The sequence below is a fragment of the Mirounga leonina genome, unplaced genomic scaffold (genome assembly GCF_011800145.1).
Source record: "Mirounga leonina isolate KUSES-001 unplaced genomic scaffold, KU_Mleo_1.0 Mir_129, whole genome shotgun sequence".
Taxonomy (NCBI): Eukaryota; Metazoa; Chordata; class Mammalia; order Carnivora; family Phocidae; genus Mirounga; species Mirounga leonina.
Window position 1 is genome coordinate 38,810,709 of NW_023270323.1, and position 22,988 is coordinate 38,833,696.

The 22,988-nt window shown below is 45.1% G+C and overlaps 1 protein-coding gene across 5 annotated transcripts in view; it reads right to left on the reverse strand.

Moving 5' to 3' along the window:
* The window catches only part of PDGFRA (platelet derived growth factor receptor alpha), a 47,672-nt gene that overhangs the window by 14,225 nt on the left and 10,459 nt on the right, over positions 1 to 22,988 (reverse strand). For all 5 annotated transcript variants that reach the window (XM_035004971.1, XM_035004966.1, XM_035004967.1 and 2 more), the window contains 15 exons: positions 20,116 to 20,176; positions 17,965 to 18,282; positions 14,483 to 14,743; positions 13,157 to 13,287; positions 11,734 to 11,905; positions 11,452 to 11,641; positions 9,725 to 9,840; positions 8,638 to 8,764; positions 7,347 to 7,540; positions 6,828 to 6,922; positions 6,479 to 6,611; positions 4,142 to 4,246; positions 3,427 to 3,537; positions 2,790 to 2,943; positions 1,736 to 1,902 (listed from right to left, as the gene is read on the reverse strand). In XM_035004971.1, coding sequence (XP_034860862.1) covers positions 1,736 to 1,902; positions 2,790 to 2,943; positions 3,427 to 3,537; positions 4,142 to 4,246; positions 6,479 to 6,611; positions 6,828 to 6,922; positions 7,347 to 7,540; positions 8,638 to 8,764; positions 9,725 to 9,840; positions 11,452 to 11,641; positions 11,734 to 11,905; positions 13,157 to 13,287; positions 14,483 to 14,743; positions 17,965 to 18,282; positions 20,116 to 20,167 — 2,326 coding nt within the window. In that variant the 5' untranslated portion in view covers positions 20,168 to 20,176. The remainder of the gene's footprint in view (positions 1 to 1,735; positions 1,903 to 2,789; positions 2,944 to 3,426; positions 3,538 to 4,141; positions 4,247 to 6,478; positions 6,612 to 6,827; positions 6,923 to 7,346; positions 7,541 to 8,637; positions 8,765 to 9,724; positions 9,841 to 11,451; positions 11,642 to 11,733; positions 11,906 to 13,156; positions 13,288 to 14,482; positions 14,744 to 17,964; positions 18,283 to 20,115; positions 20,177 to 22,988) is intronic.

Here is a 22,988-nt window from a genome sequence, read left to right on the forward strand (position 1 = left end):
GGTCAGTGCCAAGGACTTTGCCTTTAGTTCCTTTTGTAACTTGTCCATTTTCCCCACTTTCTGAAAATCTGGAAGGTCCCAGGGTTTTCGAGGAAGGAGGTAATCTAGGCCAGCAGTTCTCATTTCTTTTTAAAAATTTTCAGGCAAGTGAAGAGTAGTTGCAGCCATTCATATTTTTCCTGCCAGCTAGGAGAAGGCCAGAAAGCAGTGGTCCGCCTGCCAACAGGGCCCAAGCTGAGCATGAATCAGGTTCCCCTGACATCTGGAGCCAGGTCCAGCCTGGGAAGCAATGTAAACTATTTTTAACAATACGGGAGGGGAGAGGAAGCACTGGTTCCGACAGCTCTCATTGGCTAATCTTTTTAAAGGGCTTGGAAGTGTACCCATTTGGCAATGAGAAGTGAATGGAACTTGGAACTGCAGCAATGGAAAATATTCTTGTGTACCGAGCTTTGCAAAACAAGCACATTCTTTTTTAACAGATTGTACCTTTCACTTAAGAACCCCACAAGCATTCAGAGCGTATCAGTGATTTTCAAAATAATTTCCATGGCAGCTCAACACTTTTGTGCATTGACTAATGGGAGGGCTCAGGCCCAATAACACAAAATCACAAGACGTGTCAACATCGGACCCAAGAGTAGCGTCCTCCCCGCTCCAAGCCTGGGATTAGACGAGAACCTGGAAGGGCCACCCCCACCCTGGCAGAAGTGGCGTGGTCCATCTGCTCTGGGCATCGGCTAGGCTCCCTGGAGTTTATAAATCAATGCAATCCTGCCACATGTTCATCTGTTTTGAAAGATCAGACAGATCTTCCTTCAAACAACATTCAGTAGAAACACCTAACACTCTTATCAGAAAAACACGACCTCCAATTGTCTACTTTCCAGTTTCTATCACAAAGTGGATATTAACAAAGCCAAAAGCAAGGGCTACTGAACTCCTAGATCCCAGAGACTTATAGAATTAAAATTTTGAAAATAAATACTAGGAACCAATAGGAGATAGCCAACTTCTAATTTTGCCAATAAGGGCACTGAGGGAAAAAAATAAAGACCAGCGATCACCATACTTTCATTAAAAAAAAAAAGACACATTAACACCAAAAAAGGAAGATAAGTATATCAGGATAAACCATTCTTTAAAAGGATTACATTTAAAGTGTGAAAATGCATTGCATTAAGTCTTTATTCTTTTTCTTTTTTTCAATTCACAGGCCACAAACTTCTGAAAACATGTCACAGATACAGTTGTGCAGACACGCAGTTAGGGACCACGGGCTGGCAGTTCCGCTCACCGTGCCTGCTCACCTTCCGCTGAGTTATTTTTTTTTTTTTTTAAGTAGTCTCCACGCCCAGCATGGAGCCCAACACGGGGCTTGAACTCACGGCCTTGAGATCAAGGCCGGGGCTGAGATCCAGAGTCAGATGCTTAACCGACCAAGCCACCCTGGCGCCCCTTCCTCTGAGTATTTTAAGTACAGGTTTCCACCACTATCTGAAAGCAGAGCATTCCTAAGAAACCCTGTGTAAGCCAAAACAGTGTAAAGCAAAGAAGCACTTACTATTTCGTAAAAACCAAAAATCCTTTTCAGACTTCTTTCAGTGAGTGAGAACAAGTACTAATGTAGGTCTTTCATCAAAGAGAGGCAGAAACCCAACTTTCAGAGTGCAGGGGAAATCTATATCATACTAAACCACTGGCAGGTGCAGAGAGTGGACAGTGACAGTTTTACCTAACATAGACTTCTTCTTATACGAGGCTGGGCGGTCATACAGCGATCTCTGGATGTCCGAGTATTTAGAAACCTCTTTCCTTTCCAGCATGGGGACATACTGGGTGGTGTCAGCTTGCTTCATGTCCATGTAGTCACCATTGTTTTCAAAAGATAAAATAACATAACTGTAACAACAGAAAAAGAAACCTTATTCAGGGTGCCCCTTGGGAGTGCTCATTCTACCTTCAGTAGATGATGACCAGGGGCCCACAGTACACAAGACGGTGTGGCAGGTATGGGGATAGCCAGGGGGGGCGAGCACAAGCAAAACCAATGTGCACCTTCCATGTGGGGCAGTCTGGCAGGTGAGATGAGCATTAATCAATAATCACACAAATACCTGGGTCACAAATACTGGGTCATCTCAACTCAGGTGTGTCTGTCTTTATTCTTGCTCTGTTTTTCAACTCACAGGCCACAAACCCTGGGCCGCACGACCACGTGGCCAGATGTTTCCTGCTCCTCAATAAATTCAGTGCCAATGTGGTGTCCATCGAGTAATTCTATATCAAGTGAACTTGCACTTTCTGATCTTACAGAACTTTAAAGCCACTCAGACCTCTGTAGCTACTTGTAGGTTCCCACAGTTGGGATTACTACCACTGGCTTGATTTCTAGGCCCAGGGTCCGCAAGGAGCAGAATCTCAAACGTGGAGGTCCTAGGGCAGTTTCTCACAAGATACCAGCAGGGAGGCATCCCTGGCCAGAGCCGCAACTTACAGGTCTCTAGCGGACCACACATTACCAGCAAAATGGCTCCCAGAATGACTCCAACTCTTGCCTCCGTTCAAACCTCTTGGCAAGGCCTCCCCACGTGATATCTGGTCCCAAACACCTGTGGGCAGGTGTGTCCCTGCTGCATCAGGGTACGACGGGGAAGGCTGGGGGACTCTAAGTCTTGCTGCCTGGTGGCACGGGGTCTGCAGACATGGATTCTATGCAGACACGGGCTCTCTCCACTGGTGAGGCTTCTAAGGCAACGACTCACAGCAGCGTGTCCCTCTGCACCCACCTCCGTGTGCTGTCATCGGAAGGGTTCAATCCGAAAATGTCCAGCTCTTCCTTTGGTTTCTCCGGGTGGCGGCTCAGGAAGCTATCCCTATTCTTATGCAAATAGTTGACCAAATCCCCATAGAAGCAGTACTCGGTGATGATGTAAATAGGGCCTGTGGGAACCAAAATCAGTTAAGAAATGGGCATGAGAGGCGCCTGGGTGGCTCAGCCGTTAAGCGTCTGCCTTCGGCTCAAGTCATGATCCCAGAATCCTGGGATCAAGTCCTGCATCGGGCTCCCTGCTCAGCAGGGAAGCCTGCTTCTCCCTCTCCCACTCCCCCTGCTTGTGTTCCCTCTCTCACTGTGTCTCTCTCTGTCAAATAAATAAATAAAAAATCTTAAAAAAAAAAAAAAGAAACGGGCATGAACACGAAGAACAGAAAAGCCATGAAATGCGATGTTTGCACAGACAGGAGATGGTGCTCAAAAACAAGGATCTCCTGACAATTCAGTGGAATCCAGGCAACTCCGTTCAAGAGACTTAAGAGTTGCTGGCATGTTTGGAGGTAGACAGGAAGGACTTTAAAAAAGCCTGGACAGTCTTCACAACTACAGGTCTTCTGTGAAAATCCTCACTCCTGGGTCAGGAAGCCTACCTGACTTGGTGCAGGCTCCCAGCAAGTTCACAATGTTTAAATGCGGCCCCAGGTGAGTCATTATCTTCAGTTCCGACATGAGAGCTTGTTTCTCACTGGATCTGGCTGTGGCTGTTGAAAAAATAAATCACGTATCAGTTCAAGTGATTTACCTCCCACACAAAGCCAATGACATGGCTAATCCTATGATGGGATATCATTTCATTTACTGAGAGCCTTTTTTTTTTTTAAGATTTTATTTATTTATTTGAGAGAGAGAATGAGATAGAGAGAGAGAGAGAGAGCATGAGAGGGGGGAGGGTCAGAGGGAGAAGCAGACTCCCTGCTGAGCAGGGAGCCCGATGCGGGACTCGATCCTGGGACTCCAGGATCATGACCTGAGCCGAAGGCAGCCGCCCAACCAACTGAGCCACCCAGGCGCCCCTCACTTACTGAGAGCCTTAAAGAGAAACACAGAGTGACCTGGTCTAGACTCTACTAACTAATGCCTAGTCTTGAGGGTAAAAAGAAGTCACCAAAATAACAACTCTTGACTTTCCAACATACAGGCAATGAGAATAATCTAAATAACGCGACTGAGAAAAGAGCCTAAATACACACAAAACCTAGAATCGAAAGATCTGGTCCTAAATCTGGCATGTACTCGCTGTGTGATTTTGAGCAATTCACCTGACTAACCTCTGGTTTCAAAAAAATCCCAGGAAAGGGCACTTACGTTTTAGCATCTTCACTGCTACTTTCATGACAGGCTGGGAGCGGCTTAACCCATAGGCAGTTCCTTCAACCACTTTCCCAAACGCACCAGATCCCAGGATACGACCTGTGAGCAATCAGAACCATTAACACAGGCGGACTGGAGCTTCGTCCCCTCGGTTTTATGTACCACGGCCAGCATGCATGGGCGCCCAGCGGGGGGCTATTCTTTCAGACTGGAGTCAGCCTCACGATTCCTGCAAGTCAGCACGTCAAGATCAGAACGGAGTCCACAGGGAAGGAAATCAGTACAATTGCTTTTGTCAAATAACATCTGTAAGGGGAAGGGAACCGCGGGCAGGAGTAAGGAGGGTGCATCCTTCCCTGGTGTGAGCATTCTGTCTCCCAGCTCCAGTATGGGCCAGACCGCAAGCTCCAAGGCCCTTGTTTCCTGTGGCTCTCGCCCAAACCCCCTGCTTCTCTACCCTTCTGTTCTCCACATGCAAACAGAGGCATCTTTTGCATCAATAAGTCCTTATCCACTGGAAATACTTCGGTATTCAAGACATCACTGATTCCAAGGCGTGATGAAGTCTTGCTGCCTGCTTGTAGGAAGGACCGGGACCATCAGAGGCTAACAGCGCCCAGTGGGAACACACACTTGGCTCCGTGCTGGAAGCGACATAAGGAAATGGAAGCTGCCGTCCCCACAATCTAAAAAGAATGCGTCCCCGAATATCAGTCTCACCACGCCGAGCCAAGCCGTGTTGGGGGCGGGGGGTGGGAGACTCAGCTCTTAAGGGACTAACAGCCAGCAGTGCATGTTTGCATGTTTGCATTGTGGGAAACTGTACCTGGAAAGATACGGCTGCCTTAGGGGAACACACAGGAGCAGAGAGACACAGAAATGCCTCTTAGCACATTAGGGATGTTGCCCTTCCCCCCCCCACATTTTACTACTTTAAGTTCCTCTGCTCTTTTTGTAAAACTGGGGGGGGGCGGGGAGGGGAGTAGGGGTGGGATTGGTGGTGGGGAGAGATGATAAAGAAAACTTCGTTTCCAGGTACAAGTAGTTGAAATTGGAAGTAGCTAGGACATCTTGTTTGATTTCAGTTTAAGTAACTCTTTAGTAAGACCTAACCTTGTATTTTGGAATGAGACAAGTGGATCATTAAACACTGCCTCTGGCATCCTCCAAAGCACACACGGTTAGCGTACTCCCAGTGACATGACCTCTAGCTCTAACTTTCACTTGTCTTTTTTTATTTAAATTCAATTTAGTTAACATATAGCATATTATTAGTTTCAGGGGTAGAATTTAGTGATTCCTCAGTTGCAAATAACACCCAGTGCTCATTACATCAAGTGCCCTCCTTAATGCCCATCACCCAGTTCCCCATCCCCCACCCACCTCCCCTGTAGCCACCTTCAGTTTTTTTCTTATAGTTAAGAGTCTCTTATGGTTTGCCTCTTTCTCTGTTTTCATCTTATTTTATTTTCCCTTCCCTTCCCCTATGTTCATCTGCTTTGTGTCTTTGTCCTGTTTTCATTCATTCAGAATGTGATTTAAAAAAAAAAATTCCTTTAATAAAGCTTCATGTACTCGGTCTCAGCCCAAGATTGAAATATGTGAAAAGTCTGTGATAAGTTGACTTGATTATTTTTACATATTTTGCTTTGAAAAGTACCTATATTTTTATATTCTATATTCTAAATATACGTACTCTAAAGCAGTATCTAATACATCCTCAGAATGGACTAGATTAAAATACCCTTTGTGGTTGTCCTCATTCAAATCTCGTCTGTTCCTTTTCAGTCACAGAAATTCATCCCATCAATTTGTGTGACTCCCAAAGCAAAGCCATCTCAGTGAGTATCTTTGGCAGGACCTCCTCACATTCTCTTCTCCTCTTGTAAAATTTTCTTTAACCATAATTTGCTATAGAACAAGATTTTTATTTTTTTATGTTTTTATTTTTTTAAGATTTTATTTATTTATTTGAGAGTGAGAGAGAGCACGAGCGGGGGGGGAGGGGCAGAGGGACAAGCAGACTCCCCGCTGAGGGCAGAGCCCGATGTGGGACTCGATCCCAGGACCCCGAGATCATGGCCTGAGCCGAAGGCAGACGCTTAACCAACTGAGCCACCCAGGTGCCCCTGGAACGAGATTTTTTAAAAACCATGGCAGTGATGCAATTAACTCATTTTCAAGACAGAAAAATACTTCTGAAAGCCAATTTCTATTGCCTAGCTCTTACCAAGCACAAGCTCAGATCCCTTATTCCTGCACAAGGCTATAAAAAGTAGTTATGTCCCAATCAAAGGGGAGTCTTGGGAGATCACCCCAAGAGGCGCTTACCAAGCACGAGTCCATCCCTTGGAAACTCCCATCTTGAGTCATAAGGCAGCTGCATCGGGTCCACGTAAATATATTCATGTCCGTCAGGGCTGATGGATTCAATGACCCTCCAACGAATTTCATACCTCGGTTTCTACGAATGACCAGGACAGGTAACTAGTGAATTACCAAAGCCCAGATGCACCAAAGCTTAATGGCAGCAAAGTGACCAGACACAGCAGGATCAACCCACATTCCTTCAACACATAATTACTGAGCTCCTTCTCCGTGCCACATGCTGAGCTAGGCTGCTCTTCTTCTTGTTCTTACTGGCTTCAAAGGTTTTTAGTTCTTTGGGGAAAATACCTACCTGTTTCCAAATGACAACCAGGACAATAAGTGAGATGATCACAATCACCAACAGCACGAGGACCGCAGCGGCGACGGTGAGTTCAGAACGCAGCGCTGAAGGAGAAAGACGCATGAGGAAGAATTTGCACAAACACGCAGGAGGACAGGAAGGCGATGTGGTTGTGTTTGGGCCAGAAATCTCTCACTATTGGCGGAAAAGCATCAAGGCTGCCTGGCTCATTTTCACTTGTAAGGAGCAACAAGGCAGAAGATCCCCCTTCCCCATCTTCTGTCCCCACACTCAGACTACAGAGACGGAGTAGCTATCCCACTAGACAAGCAGGATGCCTCTGCAAGGTGCAATTGGGGGTCAGAATCCGAAAGAAAGGGCTCCCATGTGGATGCCCAGAGAAGGCCCTTTAAGAGCATTCAGAGCTGAATTTCTGCCTTGGGACCTTCATTCCTTTTGGACCCCATCTGGGATTCAAAGTTCTGCATGAAGGAGGAAGGGCTTGGCTGATGACTAAGATAAACTCACTGGGAGCCACCAGCTTCAGCTCTCGGCTCTCAGCCCCAAGGAGATTCTTGGCCAGACATCGAACAGCGATGGTCTCCTCCACCCTGGTGAATGTCACTCGGCCCTCCACAGTACTCCTGTCTCGGGGGTGGACCTCCGTGATAATGTTTGAGATATTGTTGGCCAAAACCGCCCATGAAGTTTCATTATTACACCTGGAGAGAAAAAGGACATAAATACAGAGCCAGTTATCAGGACAATGGAGGTGAGCAAAGCAGTGAGAATCACCTATGGTGGTAAGCAGCTCTGACCTTGCCTACATTTGGGGGTGCTACAGGTGGACTTTTGTATTTTATGTGCATATTAATATCACTGAAACTCGTTTGCACAGACCCAACAGAGGATAACCTGTATGTGGATAATTGAAAGTTAACTGTTTATGAAGCACGCAAGGTAGAAATAAGTTCCATCAAATATAACTACCAATCCCAAGTCTTGAACCCATGAGCCAACTGAACAGACCCACTTCAAGAATGTTTAACTATCCCAATTGCCCACCCCTTGAAAAAGCCTGGCCCCCTCTTCTCTCCCCACCTGCACTGTCAAGTGCCCCTCAGGTGTCACTAGGGTTGGAGTGATCCCCTGGCCGAGTTAATGAGACCTAGATTCTAGCCCCAGTCAAGATCCAAGATCAAGATCCCCTAAGAAAGGGAAGGTCTAGGAGTCTCAGCTTCCAAGAGAAAATATCGAGGCTTCTGAATGCAAGCAGTCACCATGGGTGGAAGCGTGAGCATGTCACTCAAGTGCCCAACAGAGAAGATGGACAGATGGGGGGTAAAGGAAGAACTGGTGAGTTAACTCCCCCCAAACAGCAGGTAGGCAAAGGAAGCAAGCAGTCACCATGGGCAATATTGTCATTTATGTTCACATCCCAATCTAGCTACCAAAAAAAGCTCACCCTGTAAGAAATATAAAGCGAAGTGGACCAGGGTGGTAAAAATCCTCCTAGACCTGCAGTCCTTTAAATTCATCTTCTTTTCTGATTAGGCACCCTTGGAGAATCTGGTGAGAGCCAGGGACCTTCTCCTTATAGCTCTTCATGACCACATGGGTCACGGGCACCACACCATGCACGCATGCACACCAGGCCCGTGCTTAGGACCCTATCCTGTAGTTTATGAGACTTAGGCCCAGTCAGAATCACAAATACAAAAGAAGGGCCAGCCAAAGAAAGCAAATGCATCTGAAGTTCTTTGTATCAAGGAAGAAACATTCTGACCACCAATGAAAAAGAAACCTCTCGTTTCCGTACTTCTTAATATCCTTGCAGATCATCCACTCGATATCAGGAAGAGGCGTCCCTTCAGCGGTGCATCTCACAGTCTGTCCCCCTGTAGAGCCATGGTGGTCATCAACCAAGTCCAGAATAGACGAGGGAACTGCAAGAGGTAAAAAGAGATCAGAATCGAATCATCTGGGTCCCAGAACCTCCGTGAGCCACAGGTTCACAGAATTCAGGTTCAGAATTTGTCCACGTCGCATCGGACCTGCCAAGCGAGTAACCACCCAAGAAGGGGCTGAAAGCAATTATGTGCATAATCATAATGCTCCACTTTGGGTAGACCCACTTGGTTAAGAGCATTTTCAGAGTTTCAGTGTTTAGGGATTTGTATCCTGTGGTGTTCTAAATCTGGAGTGAGAAAAGTAAAAAGCCCCTGTGGTTATTTGGCTTGAAAGGCAAGGAGGCTCTTAAAATTGTATTACGGCTTGGGGTTCAACTAATAGATTCAGCTAGAGTATAATCTAAAGCAGCATTTACCAAAGTGCATCTGTGGAATGTCACTAGGTTTAAAAGATTTTTTTTTTTAAATCCATGATCAAATAAATTAGAAATATGCTAATGCTTGTATCACAGATTTACTGTGAGGGCCAAGTGAGTCCCCTAACGCAGTTCCAGGCACACGGTAGGTACCCAATGAACAGGGGCTGGACCTGAACGTGAACAGACCGAGGCAGTCCCTCCTGGTAAGGGCCGTTGTGCGATGCCTTGAGGGAAGCTAAGCGAAAAGGCCAAAACTCTCTGGAACAACCTAAGGTCATCTGGACCAAAACGCATCACTTTACTCTTCCAAGAACTGGAGGTGCCAGACTGAGAAGCAGGTGGTGTTGTAAGCTAGGAATTCCCCAGACTGTTTCAGAGCAGCCTGGACTTCCCAGAACTGTGTGAATTCATAGCCCAACAAAGCTCTCCCTGACAGGTGACGCCTACACCAGCTACTTCTCCCATAAAGCGTTGCTTTTCTCTCCACCCCCGGGGGAGAAGAGTGCCAGGTTCTCCTTGGGGGACACTCATTCACTTCATTGCTGAGCTCATATGATCTTTCTACTGCCTGATGCACCTTGAGTTAAGAGCTCGAAAGTATAGCTCTTCACATCGTCTTCATTTTGAACGACGATCGTGTAATGGCCGCTGTCTTCCTCCTTAGCGCGGATCAGCTTTAATTTGCTCCGATACCTGAAACGAAAAGGCCTTTGTGTCAGCTAGTCATAGCCAAAGAAATGCCAACTGTTCCAACAGTGCCATGTTCACTTTAAAGTTTGTTTTCGTAAAAAGTAAAAACATCTTTTTTTTCTTGTCCATATCTTCGCTTTTCTGGGATTTTCCGTGCCCTTTCTACATAGTGAAGGTCTGACTTATAGACACTTAATTCTTAAACAGAAGCCCAGACATCTTGAGACGAGCAACAGGACACGGTCTACACACTGACATGGAGAGGTCTCCAGGATGACATTCCTGCTTGTTGGTATTTGCTTAAAGAAACTCTGGAAGGTTTCAGAAGAACCTAATGAAACTAAAAAAAGTACTTCCCTCTGCCTGGGGAGGCAGGGAAACCGGGGCAAATGGCGGCAAGAATGGAGCAAGGCTTCTTACAATGCACCTTCTTTTTTTTTTTTTAATTTTATTTATTTATTCATGAGAGACAGAGAGAGAGAGACAGAGAGAGAGGCAGAGGAGAAGCAGGCTCCCAAGGAGCAGGGAGCCCGATGCGGGACTCGATCCCAGGACCCTGAGATCATGACCCGAGCCGAAGGCAGACGCTTAACCATCTGAGCCACCCAGGTGCCCTACAATGCACCTTCTTGATGCTTAAGTACTAATAAAGCACAAGATTCCATCACCTTTTAAAAAAATAAATGAGAAAAATCTATTTCTTCATACTTTATTAAAGGGAAGTTTCCCCTAAAGATTTCTTCCATGTGTTATAAGTGACATTTGACTCTGTGTGTTTTTATGGGTTCATCAATAAAGTATTTGCCCATTTGATTGCCCTTCTTTATAAAACATCACAGGGGCGCCTGGGTGGCTCAGTAGTTAAGTATCTGCCTTCGGCTCTGGTCATGATCCCAGGGTCCTGGGATCGAGCCCCACATCAGGCTCCCTGCTCATCAGGGAGTCTGCTTCTCCCTCTGCCGCTCCCCCTGCTTGTGCTCTCTCTCTCTCTCTGTCAAATCAATCAATCAATCAGTCAATCAATCTTTAAATAAATAAGTAAACGTGTAAAGCATCACAGGGCCAAAAAGCCACAGGATGGATGGGAAGAGCGCTGGTCACAAAGCGTGACAAGCTCAGGCATCCCTGAAATTCTCCATGCCTCAGCGTCCTTCTGTGTAGCGTGGGATAACCATATGCAATAGCACAGTGTCCTTTCCAGAATTAGTTAAATGAAATTATACGTGTGGAAGGATTTTGAGGGCCCGAAAGTACGGCATCACCATACATGTCTACTTGCCATACAGATGGTGGATGTCATGGAATATATCCAATCCAAGTGGGTCCAACTTTACTTCCTTTCCTCCATCCCTTCCTGGATGTAGGAAATGATCTTTCATTGGGAACAGAGCTCTTTAGTTCTTTTTTCTTATTTCATTATTAAATATTTATCAGCACAGTATTAGCACATGGCAACGTTATCATTAAAGGTACTTGATTTCAAGTATCTCCTGTGTCACACTTCTCATTTTCTAGATTGAGTCTTGGTTTGTGTTGTAAGACATGCACAAACCTCAGTCTATCTAGAGAGACACAGTAAAAAGAAATGCATACTTGGGAAGGGTGTTTCTTTACCTTATTTCCTGAATCCTTTCTATGTCCGTGGTGATCTCCGTGAGATTTTCAATCAGAGTCAGGTTGTCCTTCAGCCAGGATATCCTGGGAGGTGGGTAGGCCTGCACGTCCACCACAAAATGTTTGACTTCATGTAGGTCGACAGCTTCCAATGGGCTGAAGTTGGGTTTGATTTCAATGAACCCTTTCTCTGTACAGGGAAGAGTTTCCATTAAGTAATGATTACCACGCGGTGGATCCTGAGCATCAGGGACAACTGACATTTTAGAAAGCAGAATATACCATGGACAGAAATGGTGACTTTCTTCATCTCTTTGACCTCCTTGGTGGCCTGGCGGGCAGCACATTCATAATCTCCACTATCTTTCACCGTGGCCTCGGGGACCCTCAGAGTGTACACCAGTTTGATGGACGGGACCTTGATTTCCTCCAGCATGGTGATGCCTTTGCCTTTCTACAGCAGAAGGGGAGGAAAACCACTTTAAAAAGCTGGCTCCAGAGAGTGAACCCTCATACACACCGTGGGTGGGGATGAGGTGCTAATGTAAGTTCCTGGATTCTAATGTCCTCCCCCCGCCAACCCCACGGGGCTATTGGTAAGGGGGCGGGGGGGGGAGTTGTGCATGCACAGGGCAGAGGCTAATGGGAAATCTCTGTACCATCTGCTCAATTTCACTACAAACCTAAAACAGCTCTAAAAAATAGTCTAATAAAAAAATTTTCTTAAGCTAGTGCCTTAGAAAATCACGTTTTAAAAAGGATATTTAATGGCATAGTACGGTGTTTGTGATATACTGCCAGAGGAAAAATGATGTGACAAAGTACTATTAAAAGTATAATACCTATTAATGATTACATTTATTTTGTATACAAAGTATTGAAAGGATTTATCTTCCTAGAATATTAACAGTGATGTCCTGGGAAGTGGCTTTTCCTCTGTTTCTCTAAATTTGATAACATTATGATGATAAACCTGTATTATTTTTATTATCTGATGAAAACTTTGTTTTATAAAACAATACTTAGATTATATATTTTGGGGCCAAATAGCATGTACTATGGTTTGGGGGGAAAATGTCTATCTCCAATAAATGAGAAGAAATGTTTATGCTTTAAGGATTAAGGGTAATCAAGCATGAACAGTAAAATCAAACTGCCTCATATTCCGGGAAGATGTACACATATAGGATTATGAATGTCTCTTCAGTGCATGAGGTCATAATGTCATATGTGAAAATGCCCAACTTCCAATCAATGCCCTGGAGAGACAGGAAGAGGGGAAGCAAAAGCACAGGGGAGAGAAATGGATAAAAGGAGAGAAGCTATCAAATGCCAAAAAAGAACAGGGAACAGAAATTTGCAAATCAGGAGTGAAGGGGAATTAGATAGATAGGTAGATAGATAGATAGATAGATAGATAGATAGATAGATAGAGCTGTATGTATAGAACCTTCCTATTTCTTTCTTTCTTATGAAAAAGAAGGCTCAGTGTACAACCTTTATAGATTCTGAAGGTCCTGGTCCAGCTAGCGTCTCAACCTCCCCCATTGCCCAACGAGCCATAAAGTGATCTAGTCAAATGGGCTCACAGCAGATATGGGAAGCTGAAGTCTGGAGAAGATCGGTGTCATGCCCCGTCAGTGACAGGTCTTCTGAGCCCTGTTGTGCTCTGCTCCATGCCACCAGGAGCCTTGTAGGTACCTACCACTTCTCCAGGGTAAGTCCACTGAAGGTCAACCACCTCATTGTTAAAGACGGCACAGGTGACCACAATCGTCTCCCCTGACTTATACACAGTTTTAAGAGCTTCCATTTCTAGATCAAGTTCTGATGTTGCTATTTAAAAGAAGAACAAACAAAAGGACCTCATTATCCACAGTATAGTTAGAACCTTATAAGGTTTGGGTTTGCTTTCTCTTTTAAAACCCTGAAAAATAGTTTTCTTCTCTTTTTAAGCTTTTGGTTTGTTTGTTTTTGTTGGGGGGGGTAGGCAGTGGAAGAGGAAGAGCGAGAATCTTAAACCCCAACTCAGGGCTCAATCTCACAACCCTGAGATCATGACCTGAGCCCAAGTCAAGAGTCCGATGCTTAACCAACTGAGCCACCAAGCTGGCCCAAGAAAAATAATTTTCAAAGCACTGTGATCAAGACAAGTTTTTTGAAGTCTCAGAAACTTTGATTTTGTGTTGGCATATATAATTTGGCACATAGTTATAAAATAACACACACACATACCTACAAACACCTACACACAAAATAGTAACAAGAGTAAAACTAAATTCCAATCGGACAGAACACCACATTCCTGAGCATTTGGGTTAAGGATGGCTCTCCTCTTCTGCAACCACCTTTACAGATGTATTTATTCATTTAATCAACCAGCCTTTTCTGACCAGCACTGCTCTGGGCATTTTGCTCCTCCCTTACCATTTCTCTCCTTCTCTCTCCCACCTTGCTGCCCAACTATTCTCAGCGCTTTTCTAGAACCAAGCACAGTGCTGGCATAAAAGAAGCCCTTACCCAGCGTTCAGTGGCATTCTGCTCACCCCAAACTGCTGACCCCCAACACGCATTACCCTTTCCCATTCAGATGAACCACTCACATCAAAGGGAGGGCTGTAGCAACAAGCTTTGCTCGAAATCAAAATCACTTTTCTTAAGTTACTGAAGTTAATCTACGCATCCAACCCCCACAGGTGTGTGTTTGTTTTTAGGGCCTCTGTAGTCAGGAATGTGGGTATAACAGTAAGAGGCTTATGCGAGAAAAGAATTCCTTACAGTATTTCGAAGTCAACTGATGAAATATGAAATCTTACAAGGGGTAAAGAAGCATTTGTTTTTAGTAGTGCTAAGCTTAATATTATTACAGCCACAGAGGGCAGCCTAACGTATGGTAAAGGTGGGGTCCTAAATCCCCAAATATTCAGGGTCTCCATCACCAGGGACTATGGTTTAAAAAAACAAAATCCTGTATACATCTAGTTATTTTGCCTTTAGCTCTTTAAAGAAGGAGAGAGAAGGTTACAAGTACCTTTTAAAGCATAAACATTAAACGGGATGGTCTGGAACGTCTTCCCTCTGATGGTGGCTTCGCAGACATAGGGCCCGACGCTGAAGGTCCCATTAAAGCCCTGTCTGCTGTCATAGGAGGCGTGCACCACCCCGTCACTGCTGCGCAAGGTCACCGGAGTCTCGGGGTCAGTTGTGCGACAAGGTATGATGGCAGAATCATCATCCTCCACGATGACTAAATAATCTGTCATTCCTAAAGGTACAAAGGCTACATCCGGGTCTATAGTTTGGGAAAGAAAGAAAAACACGTTAGGCATTAATTTCACCTTTACACATATATTCAGAAGAAAAATTATCCCACTGGCATTAATCACATTAGGTATGAATGATACCTTCACATATATCCAGAACTTGTCACCACACTGACATTAATCACCGTAAGAGCTAGAAGGCTACTTTATTATTTTTTTTAAAGATTTTATTTATTCATTTGAGACAGAGAGAATGAGAGACAGAGAGCATGAGAGGGAGGAGGGTTAGAGGGAGAAGCAGACTCCCTGCCGAGCAGGGAGCCCGATGCGGGACTCGATCCCGGGACTCCAGGATCATGACCCGAGCCGAAGGCAGTCGCTTAACCAACTGAGCCACCCAGGCGCCCTAGAAGGCTATTTTAAAGTATGAATAACACCAAAATGCCTGTACCCTAGTAAAAAGATTGGTGATGACTAAATATTAGCCAGGAGTTGAAATCAAAATTTAAGCACTACTGAAAAAATGATCAATAATCAAGTCTATCAAAACAAGAGAAAATACTCATAATTTCAAAAATTCTGGTCATAAACATCCTCCAAGACCACTGACTCCAAACACCTTGATGCCAAGACCCCTGACTTCAGGGAACGAGTGACTTATGAAGGACACCTGGACCCTGTCTTTGTTCTGACCAGTTAGTGCCTGGATGCTTCAGAGGACATGTGCCCCAGACCACGATCACCAATAAAAACCCCAGACCCCCCAAAAAAAGAATTTAAAAATTCCTATTGTCTATAGTCAGTATTACTGAAAAGTAGTACAGAAACCTATTAAAAAAAATCATCTGTCAAGTAATAAATAGAATTTACAGTTCCACAGCCTGAGAATTTTATTTCCAAAAGAAAACCAGCTATGTAAGTTACTACAGTACGGAATCCTGAGAGTCTCAAACGTCGGGTTCAGAAGGGCCCCTTATTCTCCATGACTACAGATAAAAAGATTTCTAACTGACAGCAGTGCAGAACTTACTTGGACAGTGTTTGTGCTGAGGGTAGGGGAGAATTTTGGGACAATTTTAAGATGATCAAAACAAACAAACAAACAAAAAGATGATCAAAACATCATATGCCTTTAACAAGCCCATATTCCTACCATCCTCTTCAAAGCAGGGGGCATTTATGTGTGAACAAAGCTGGGGTGACATTCTAAATGCCTACCCTTCTTAAAACAAAACCTTTTTTTGTTAGGAAGAGGGTTCAGACAGTTAAGAATGTCATGAAAGAAATGAAGAGAGTCGAGATCCATGGGGCACCCACAGTTACAGAGGACAAGAAGAGTGGCTGATTTAAAAAAAATAATGGGGCGCCTGGGTGGCTCAGTCGTTAAGCGTCTGCCTTCAGCTCAGGTCATGATCCCGGGGTCCTGGGATCGAGCCCCACATCGGGCTCCCTGCTCAGCGGGAAGCCTGCTTCTCCCTCTCCCACTCCCTCTGCTTGTGTTCCCTCTCTCGCGCCGTGTCTCTCTCTGTCAAATTAAACAAATTAAAAAATCTTAAAAAAAAAAAAAACTTACAAGGAAAAGGCAGAAAGACAGGAAGACATATTTCAGAGACCCCCTTACCTCACCTCTGCCAAAACAAGATGGCAAGAGTTATCAATAGTTTGTATATTTATTTGCTTTAAGCCAAGTACTCTAGCTATAGTCCCTTTTAATTTATGTACGAAGATTTCCATTACTTGAGTTTGTGTTCAGAGTTCCAAATCCTTGAATTCTGTTAGTAAAGATTTCAGCAAACAAAGCTACGAATTCATCTCAGGTTAAAATATGCATTTTGATATTCATAATACATCAGCCAGGGCATCCTTTAAAAATGCAAGTCTTGGGCACCTGGGTGGCTCAGTTGGTTAAGCGACTGCCTTCGGCTCAGGTCATGATCCTGGAGTCCCGGGATCGAGTCCCGCATCAGGCTCCCTGCTCAGCGGGGAGCCTGCTTCTCCCTCTGACCCTCCCCCCTCTCATGTGCTCTCTCATTCTCTCTCTCTCAAATAAATAAATAAAATCTTAAAAAAAAATAAAAATAAAAATAAAAATGCAAGTCTTCCCTACCATAATGGACTATCTATGCAATGTTTAAATAGTATCATGGCCCTTCTTTAAACAACTGTCCTTGGCAGAAACCAATATACACAGATAGAGATAGATACAGACAGAGATGGATACAGACAGAGATGATATAGATTTATAAAGATATAGAGAGACAGATACACACAAAGGAACAGATAAAACATAGATACAGGTACAGATGTAGACTTAGATCATTACAAGGAATGCACGGGGCAGACCAGCTGGGTGGTAAACCAAATGAACCTCAAGCTCATGGCTAAGCCTAGCTGATTAGCAGGGCTGCTGGGAGAAAGCACCACACCATCTCCCACTCTAGGAGCAGGCTCACACCCCAAGGCCATGCCCTCCAAAGGGGCCACCAGCCAAGGACTGTGTGGCACAGGGGTTCCTTAGGTCCCAGACCTCCTTGACACAGAGCTCTAGGACTCATCTACTCTACCTTCCTTCCTTCCCTCCTCCATTCAAGGTCACACCCACAATGCGGGCAAACAGCCCTCCCAGGCTCTGCTGGATCCCTCCCCATTTTCTCGCACAGGCTTGTCCCCTCGACAAGCCCTAGCGTGCTTCATCCCATCTTACTCCTGTCTTGGCACCTGCTTCTCACAGGTCGGGAGACAACATCATTAGTATGGAGTTTACCCCAGATTTGAATTTAAAAAGCCCACCTAATTAATCAAGAATATATATTTCATGCCATCTGAAAGAATAGCATGGTTATTTGGAAGCTATTAAAATAAACAATAAGCAGCTCCAAGATACCTAATTAATTTTCGTGTCCCCAACACTTCGCATAGCGCCGGACACACAACAAATAAACTGCAAATACTCGTCAAGCTTGGTTGAACTGAACAGAAATGAAGTCGTTTCAGATTTTTTTGCACAATGCCAATGAAACGTGCCCTGATAAAAATATTTTCTAAAATGTAACGTGGTTCCAAAACGTTACCCATACATATTTCTTGATAATGGTCTCACAAGTGACCTTGGTTTAACGTTGTGCGTTCTCTCGTATTTGTCACATTTTCTCCCGTAAATGTTTATCGTGTTTGTATGTCTTAAGACGCTGATCCAGCTGGCGGGAGGGACAGGGCCAGGAGCATGGTGCAGGGGGCCCGCACGGCTCACCTGGCACGTAGATGTAGATGTGCCTGCCTTCGATCTCCGTTTCCTCCGTCTGAGTGTGGTTGTAATAGCAAGTGTACAAGCCCGTGTGCGCCGCCGACGCGTTGACCACCTCCAGCACGGTCACAAAAAGGCCACTGTTATTCTCCTCATTTCTGATTTCCACATTGGGGTTCTCTTCTTCAGACATGGGGTACTGCCAGCTCACTTCACTCTCCCCAAAGCATCTCAGAGAAAAGGATGAATTCAGCTGCACGACCTTTTCATTTTCGTTTGGGAGGATAGACGGTAATGAAAGCTGGCAGAGGATTAGGCTGGGCCCTGTAAAAGGAAACAGGCTCTGAATAGGGCGCAGCCAGAAAGGACAGTCTCACCCAGAGAACCGAGAAGAGCCAACAGCAGTGGCTTACGGCAACAATGACCGTTTCTGCGCCAAAATCCGTTAGCCTGGATGCCCATGAAAGGCCCCCCATTATAACAGCCGCGGCATCTGCTGAGAGCAGCAAATGCTCCGAAGGCCTCAAAAGCCCCACCAAACCCTGAGATTCACCCCAGCAAACACTCAGATGGAGAGAGGACGCCTGATTCCAATTCCATATTTCAGACTCTCGTGTGTGACCATAAAGCATCCCAAGAGGGCAGAGACGCGAGCACATATGGGTTCTTTATTGTCCACATTCCCTGCAGACGCTCCCCTTAGTACGAAATGGGGTGAGAACCAGGGCGGGGAGACTGAACGAAGCACAAAGCAGGTCTGTGTTCAAGAATCATGTCTTTTCCATTCCTCACAACACTCCGGCATGCTTCCTCACTTAATTTAATTTATGTATTTTTAAGTAGGCTCCACACCCAATGTGGGGCTTGAACTCACGACCCTGAGATTAAGAGTCTCGTGTTCTACTGCCTAAGCCAGCCAAGCGCCCCTGGATTTTAATTTTTAAATTAAGAATACTTAAATACTGGGCGCCTGGGTGGCTCAGTTGGTTGAGCGACTGCCTTCGGCTCAGGTCATGATCCTGGAGTCCCGGGATCGAGTCCCATATCGGGCTCCTTGCTCAGCAGGGAGTCTGCTTCTCCCTCTGACCCTCCCCCCTCTGATGTGCTCTCTCTCTCTCATTCTCTCTCTCAAATAAATAAATAAATAAATCTTAAAAAAAAAAGAATACTTAAATACTTAAAGAATACTTACATACTTACATTTTTAAAGTAGGACTACTTAAAGAAAACTCTAAGTTCATCTTAGAACCTAAAATTTCAGTCCAGTTTTCCCTGTCTATAAAACCGACAGAAGAGATTTTATGACTTAATTATTAATCTATGGTCTCTAATCTCCTTTGGAGCCCAATGTGGGAACCCCACCCAACTTCACTATGCACCCACTATGACTCTTGCAGCCTCAGGCCGGGTTCATAATTGCATTGGGTCACCTATCCTCCCGCAGACGGGGTATACTTGGTGGTGTTTGGAACTACTGAACCCTTGCTCAAGGCTAACATGTCCATACAGATAAGCCCCACAGACGCTAACAGACTTAAGTTAACTCCTCAGACCAGAAAAACATTGGGTTCACGGTGAACATCTGTGATGTATAAACATCTGGATGAAAACTAAGAAAACGCCCATAAATATTTCCACAAATGGTCCAAGTGGTATCCTCCTGGTAGAAAAACGTTAGTAAGATTTCCCAAGAGTCAAATATTCTACCAATCAGATTCCAAGGGAAAACGTGGCTCTAAGATTTTTCCAGCAATTTAAGCATCTTCCACTTAAGACAGGTATGATTCCCTGGACATGAATTTTCCATCGTTTATTTCCTTCGAACATTCGCAAATGTCTCCGGAAATCCATGTCCCAGGAAAAAGAAAAGAGCAATGGGCAAATTTAGGCAATGATTCCTACCACGTTGCGATGCCAGGATTATACATATACTAAAATTGCCACTGGTGAGCATTCCTTTTGAACTGGAGTTAGCTCGATCCAGCAAAGGGAACTGAAGGCTTGTGGTCATTCTAGGTAACTTCTCAACATTTTCGACTTCCCTCCCCTCTCTTGGACTGTGTTTGCAGAGTGCAAGGAACACACTCCCAGAGCACAGAACTTAGAAGGCAAGGGTTCCCCCAGAACAGTGAAGTCGGAGAATATTGGGATCCTTACCTGTGAGGAGACAGCCTAAGATCAGGAGGGCCAGAAGGGAAGTCCCCATCATTCTGGAAAACTGGAAAATCAAGCGTCAAACAGAAGCAGTGTTAGCCAATAAAACCACCTGGGAGCCTCACTCCTTTTGTGCTTTGCAACATGGAAAACATTAATAGCATCATTTTAGTCGAAAATACCTCGCTTTAAGATTCATGGTTAAAGCAGTTAAGATACCTAAAAAAGAATCCCATAGCCCAACGGGACCCCAAGATCATGACAGGAGCCATCTGAAGCTGAAACCCTTTTGGATTGCACGCAGCTTTCAAATTCCAAAAAGTCTGGCTTTTATGGTCTCAGAATGCATCCGAGAGTATAAGAGAACTGTTCCTTTTAATCCATTGAAATGAAGAATGTGAAAAACAAGCTCACACGTATTTACTCAACTTCCAAACTGGAGCTATTTTCGCTCAAAATAGGTTGTCATTTGCTTTGTGTTTCGCTACAGAGAGTATGTGAAGTATGTGAAATTCAACCACTACCTTTGGAAAAGATGCTTGGGCTACAACAAGTATCTTTTTATTGACAAGCCATTCTGATCTCGAGTTTTTGAAAGTCAAAACCAATGTCAATTGGAGGACATCCCTTTGCCATGCACCGGCCCCTAATAGGCTCAGGACCCACTGCACTCACAGTCGGGCTGACCAAGGTAGGGGAGCCCAGGGCACAGGCGTGGAAGGAGCAGTGAAGAAGGTGAGGCAGGGAGAGGAAACGGGGAGAAAAATATGCCTAAATGTCCGTGTTTGGGGGGATGCGGTAAACCACCCAATAATATTCAGTAGAGACCTGGAGAAACCAAGTCTTTGACTCCAATTGCCTGCTGCAAAATCTGAGGAATTAAAGAGAAGTGGAGAGAGACTGAAACCAAATGGCGCAGGACACAAGCAGGGAAAGGGAGGGAAAATTAAGAGGGACCCAAGGAGCCCCAAGGTGAAGCCATGGAACAGTCTGTTCTGGTCAATCCCATGAAAAGGCCCCTTTTTCCTTATCCGTTTCTTTTCTTGCGCATCCCCACTCGCCTTATTTTATCTCCTCCCCATCACTTCCCACGTGAAGTCACTGATTTCATGATCTGACTGAAGTCAATGAAAGACCTGCGCACAGGCTTACAGGTGTGGACGCTGCGAAGCACCCAAGTTTCGACTGGAGAGGTCCCACAGAGGGGCCCCTGGGGGGGTGCAAGCTTTAGAATATCCCATTAAAAAAATGACCTAAGCCTTTTTCTGGGATGTCCTGGGTCCCTACCTTGCTCAAAACCCCAACACATGAAATGGAAAGACTTCATGGGATTTAATTTTTTCCATCACTAGCTTTGGAAACTAAGATGTGTGTTCATGATTCTTGAGCAAACTGGCCTAAAACAAACAAACCAAGAAAACACAGCAAAAAAAAAAAAAAAAAAAAAGTTCCATGTATGCCTGTGGTTAGCCTCTGATCATGCATTTTTGCTTTCAGGTGGCCCGTATGTACAAATCAGATTTCTGCTTCATTGAATTCTACCGGGAAAATGGAGCAGGAAGACAGAGTGAAAGGCAGAATGCTGGCAATGGTGGGGGGGGAGGGGGAGGGTTGGACGGGGAAAAAATGCTAAATCTGTATGCTGTGTCTATTAACAATAACCCTGAGACATATTTGATTTTAGGTAGTGCCAGCTGAGCCTCAGAGAAGTTTAGCAAGTCACCCCAAGTCACACAGCAGGTGCTAAAGCCAGAATTCTAACACGAAGTCTGTGTGATGCAAAAGCCATGCTCTCTCCAATTCACCATATGGTCTCCCTCAAGGGAAGGTCAGTACTTCAGCCTTGCGTGTCCCCTCCCTCCCCCTCCCAGCCCTATTTCCTAATGCAAACTGGGGCCCTGCTTCCCTTCTCTGCTCACCCTAGTGAGAGAAGTACAATCACGGCGCTGTGAACCCAAACGCAATTTGCACAATGCTGGCTTGCTGATGGCTTCTGAGGCTCCTGGCATGTGCCCGGGAGGTGTGTGGGGAGGGTGTTTTGCAGGGTTTTCTCACTGCTGTGGTGACGGGCACAGTGGGCCCCAGAGCCAGGCTGGACAGCCTGATTTACCACAATTAGCAGTAATGGCCTGTGTGTTTGTACATATAAATATCAGCCTCCCACTGATAATCCACTTAGCCAACTTCAAAGGAGCCCTCCAGAGCCAGCTTGATGTCTTGGGTTTTATCACATTTATATCCTGCATTTCTTTAGCAGGGCTTGCCAATGATGCATCTTTAAAGCATTCCCAAGCTTAAGAGAAGGGCTCTGAGGAGCGTTTTGCCCCGGGCCAGCCCCACCAGCTTGCCTTCTGTGCATCCAGATACGGTGGCCCAGCTGCTAGGGAGGAGGATTCACTGACAGACGATGTGGGCACTGAAAGCAGGGCCTCAGAGCCAGCGATAATGATGCGAACACCGAGACTCTACATGTGTTTGCCGAAGATTTCAAACTCCCTTCTCTGATAAGAGAAGTTCCCTGGCTAGAAACCCAGGCGTATTTGTGAAGTTTCATGTCATGACTCATCTGTAACTCAGACAATTGCATCGTGAATAATTGCAGCGTGTTTGCCCTACAGGGAGGTAATGGAAAACAACAGGAGAGAATAGCCTCCCTGCCTATTGGCCATGTAGTGAGGATCTCGAGGAGTCCAGCTCGTTATTTCCTGGGCTTTTCCACTCGGGGAGTAAACGCTCATCCTTAATCAGTGGTCCCTATCCTGGAGCATATCCAAAAGTTAGATGTGCAAACACAAGTAACTGAGGTTACAAATTCAGAGAAATGAGCCAAAATCCAAAAATCACTTTTTGCAAGGAGAGCAATGGACTTCATCCAA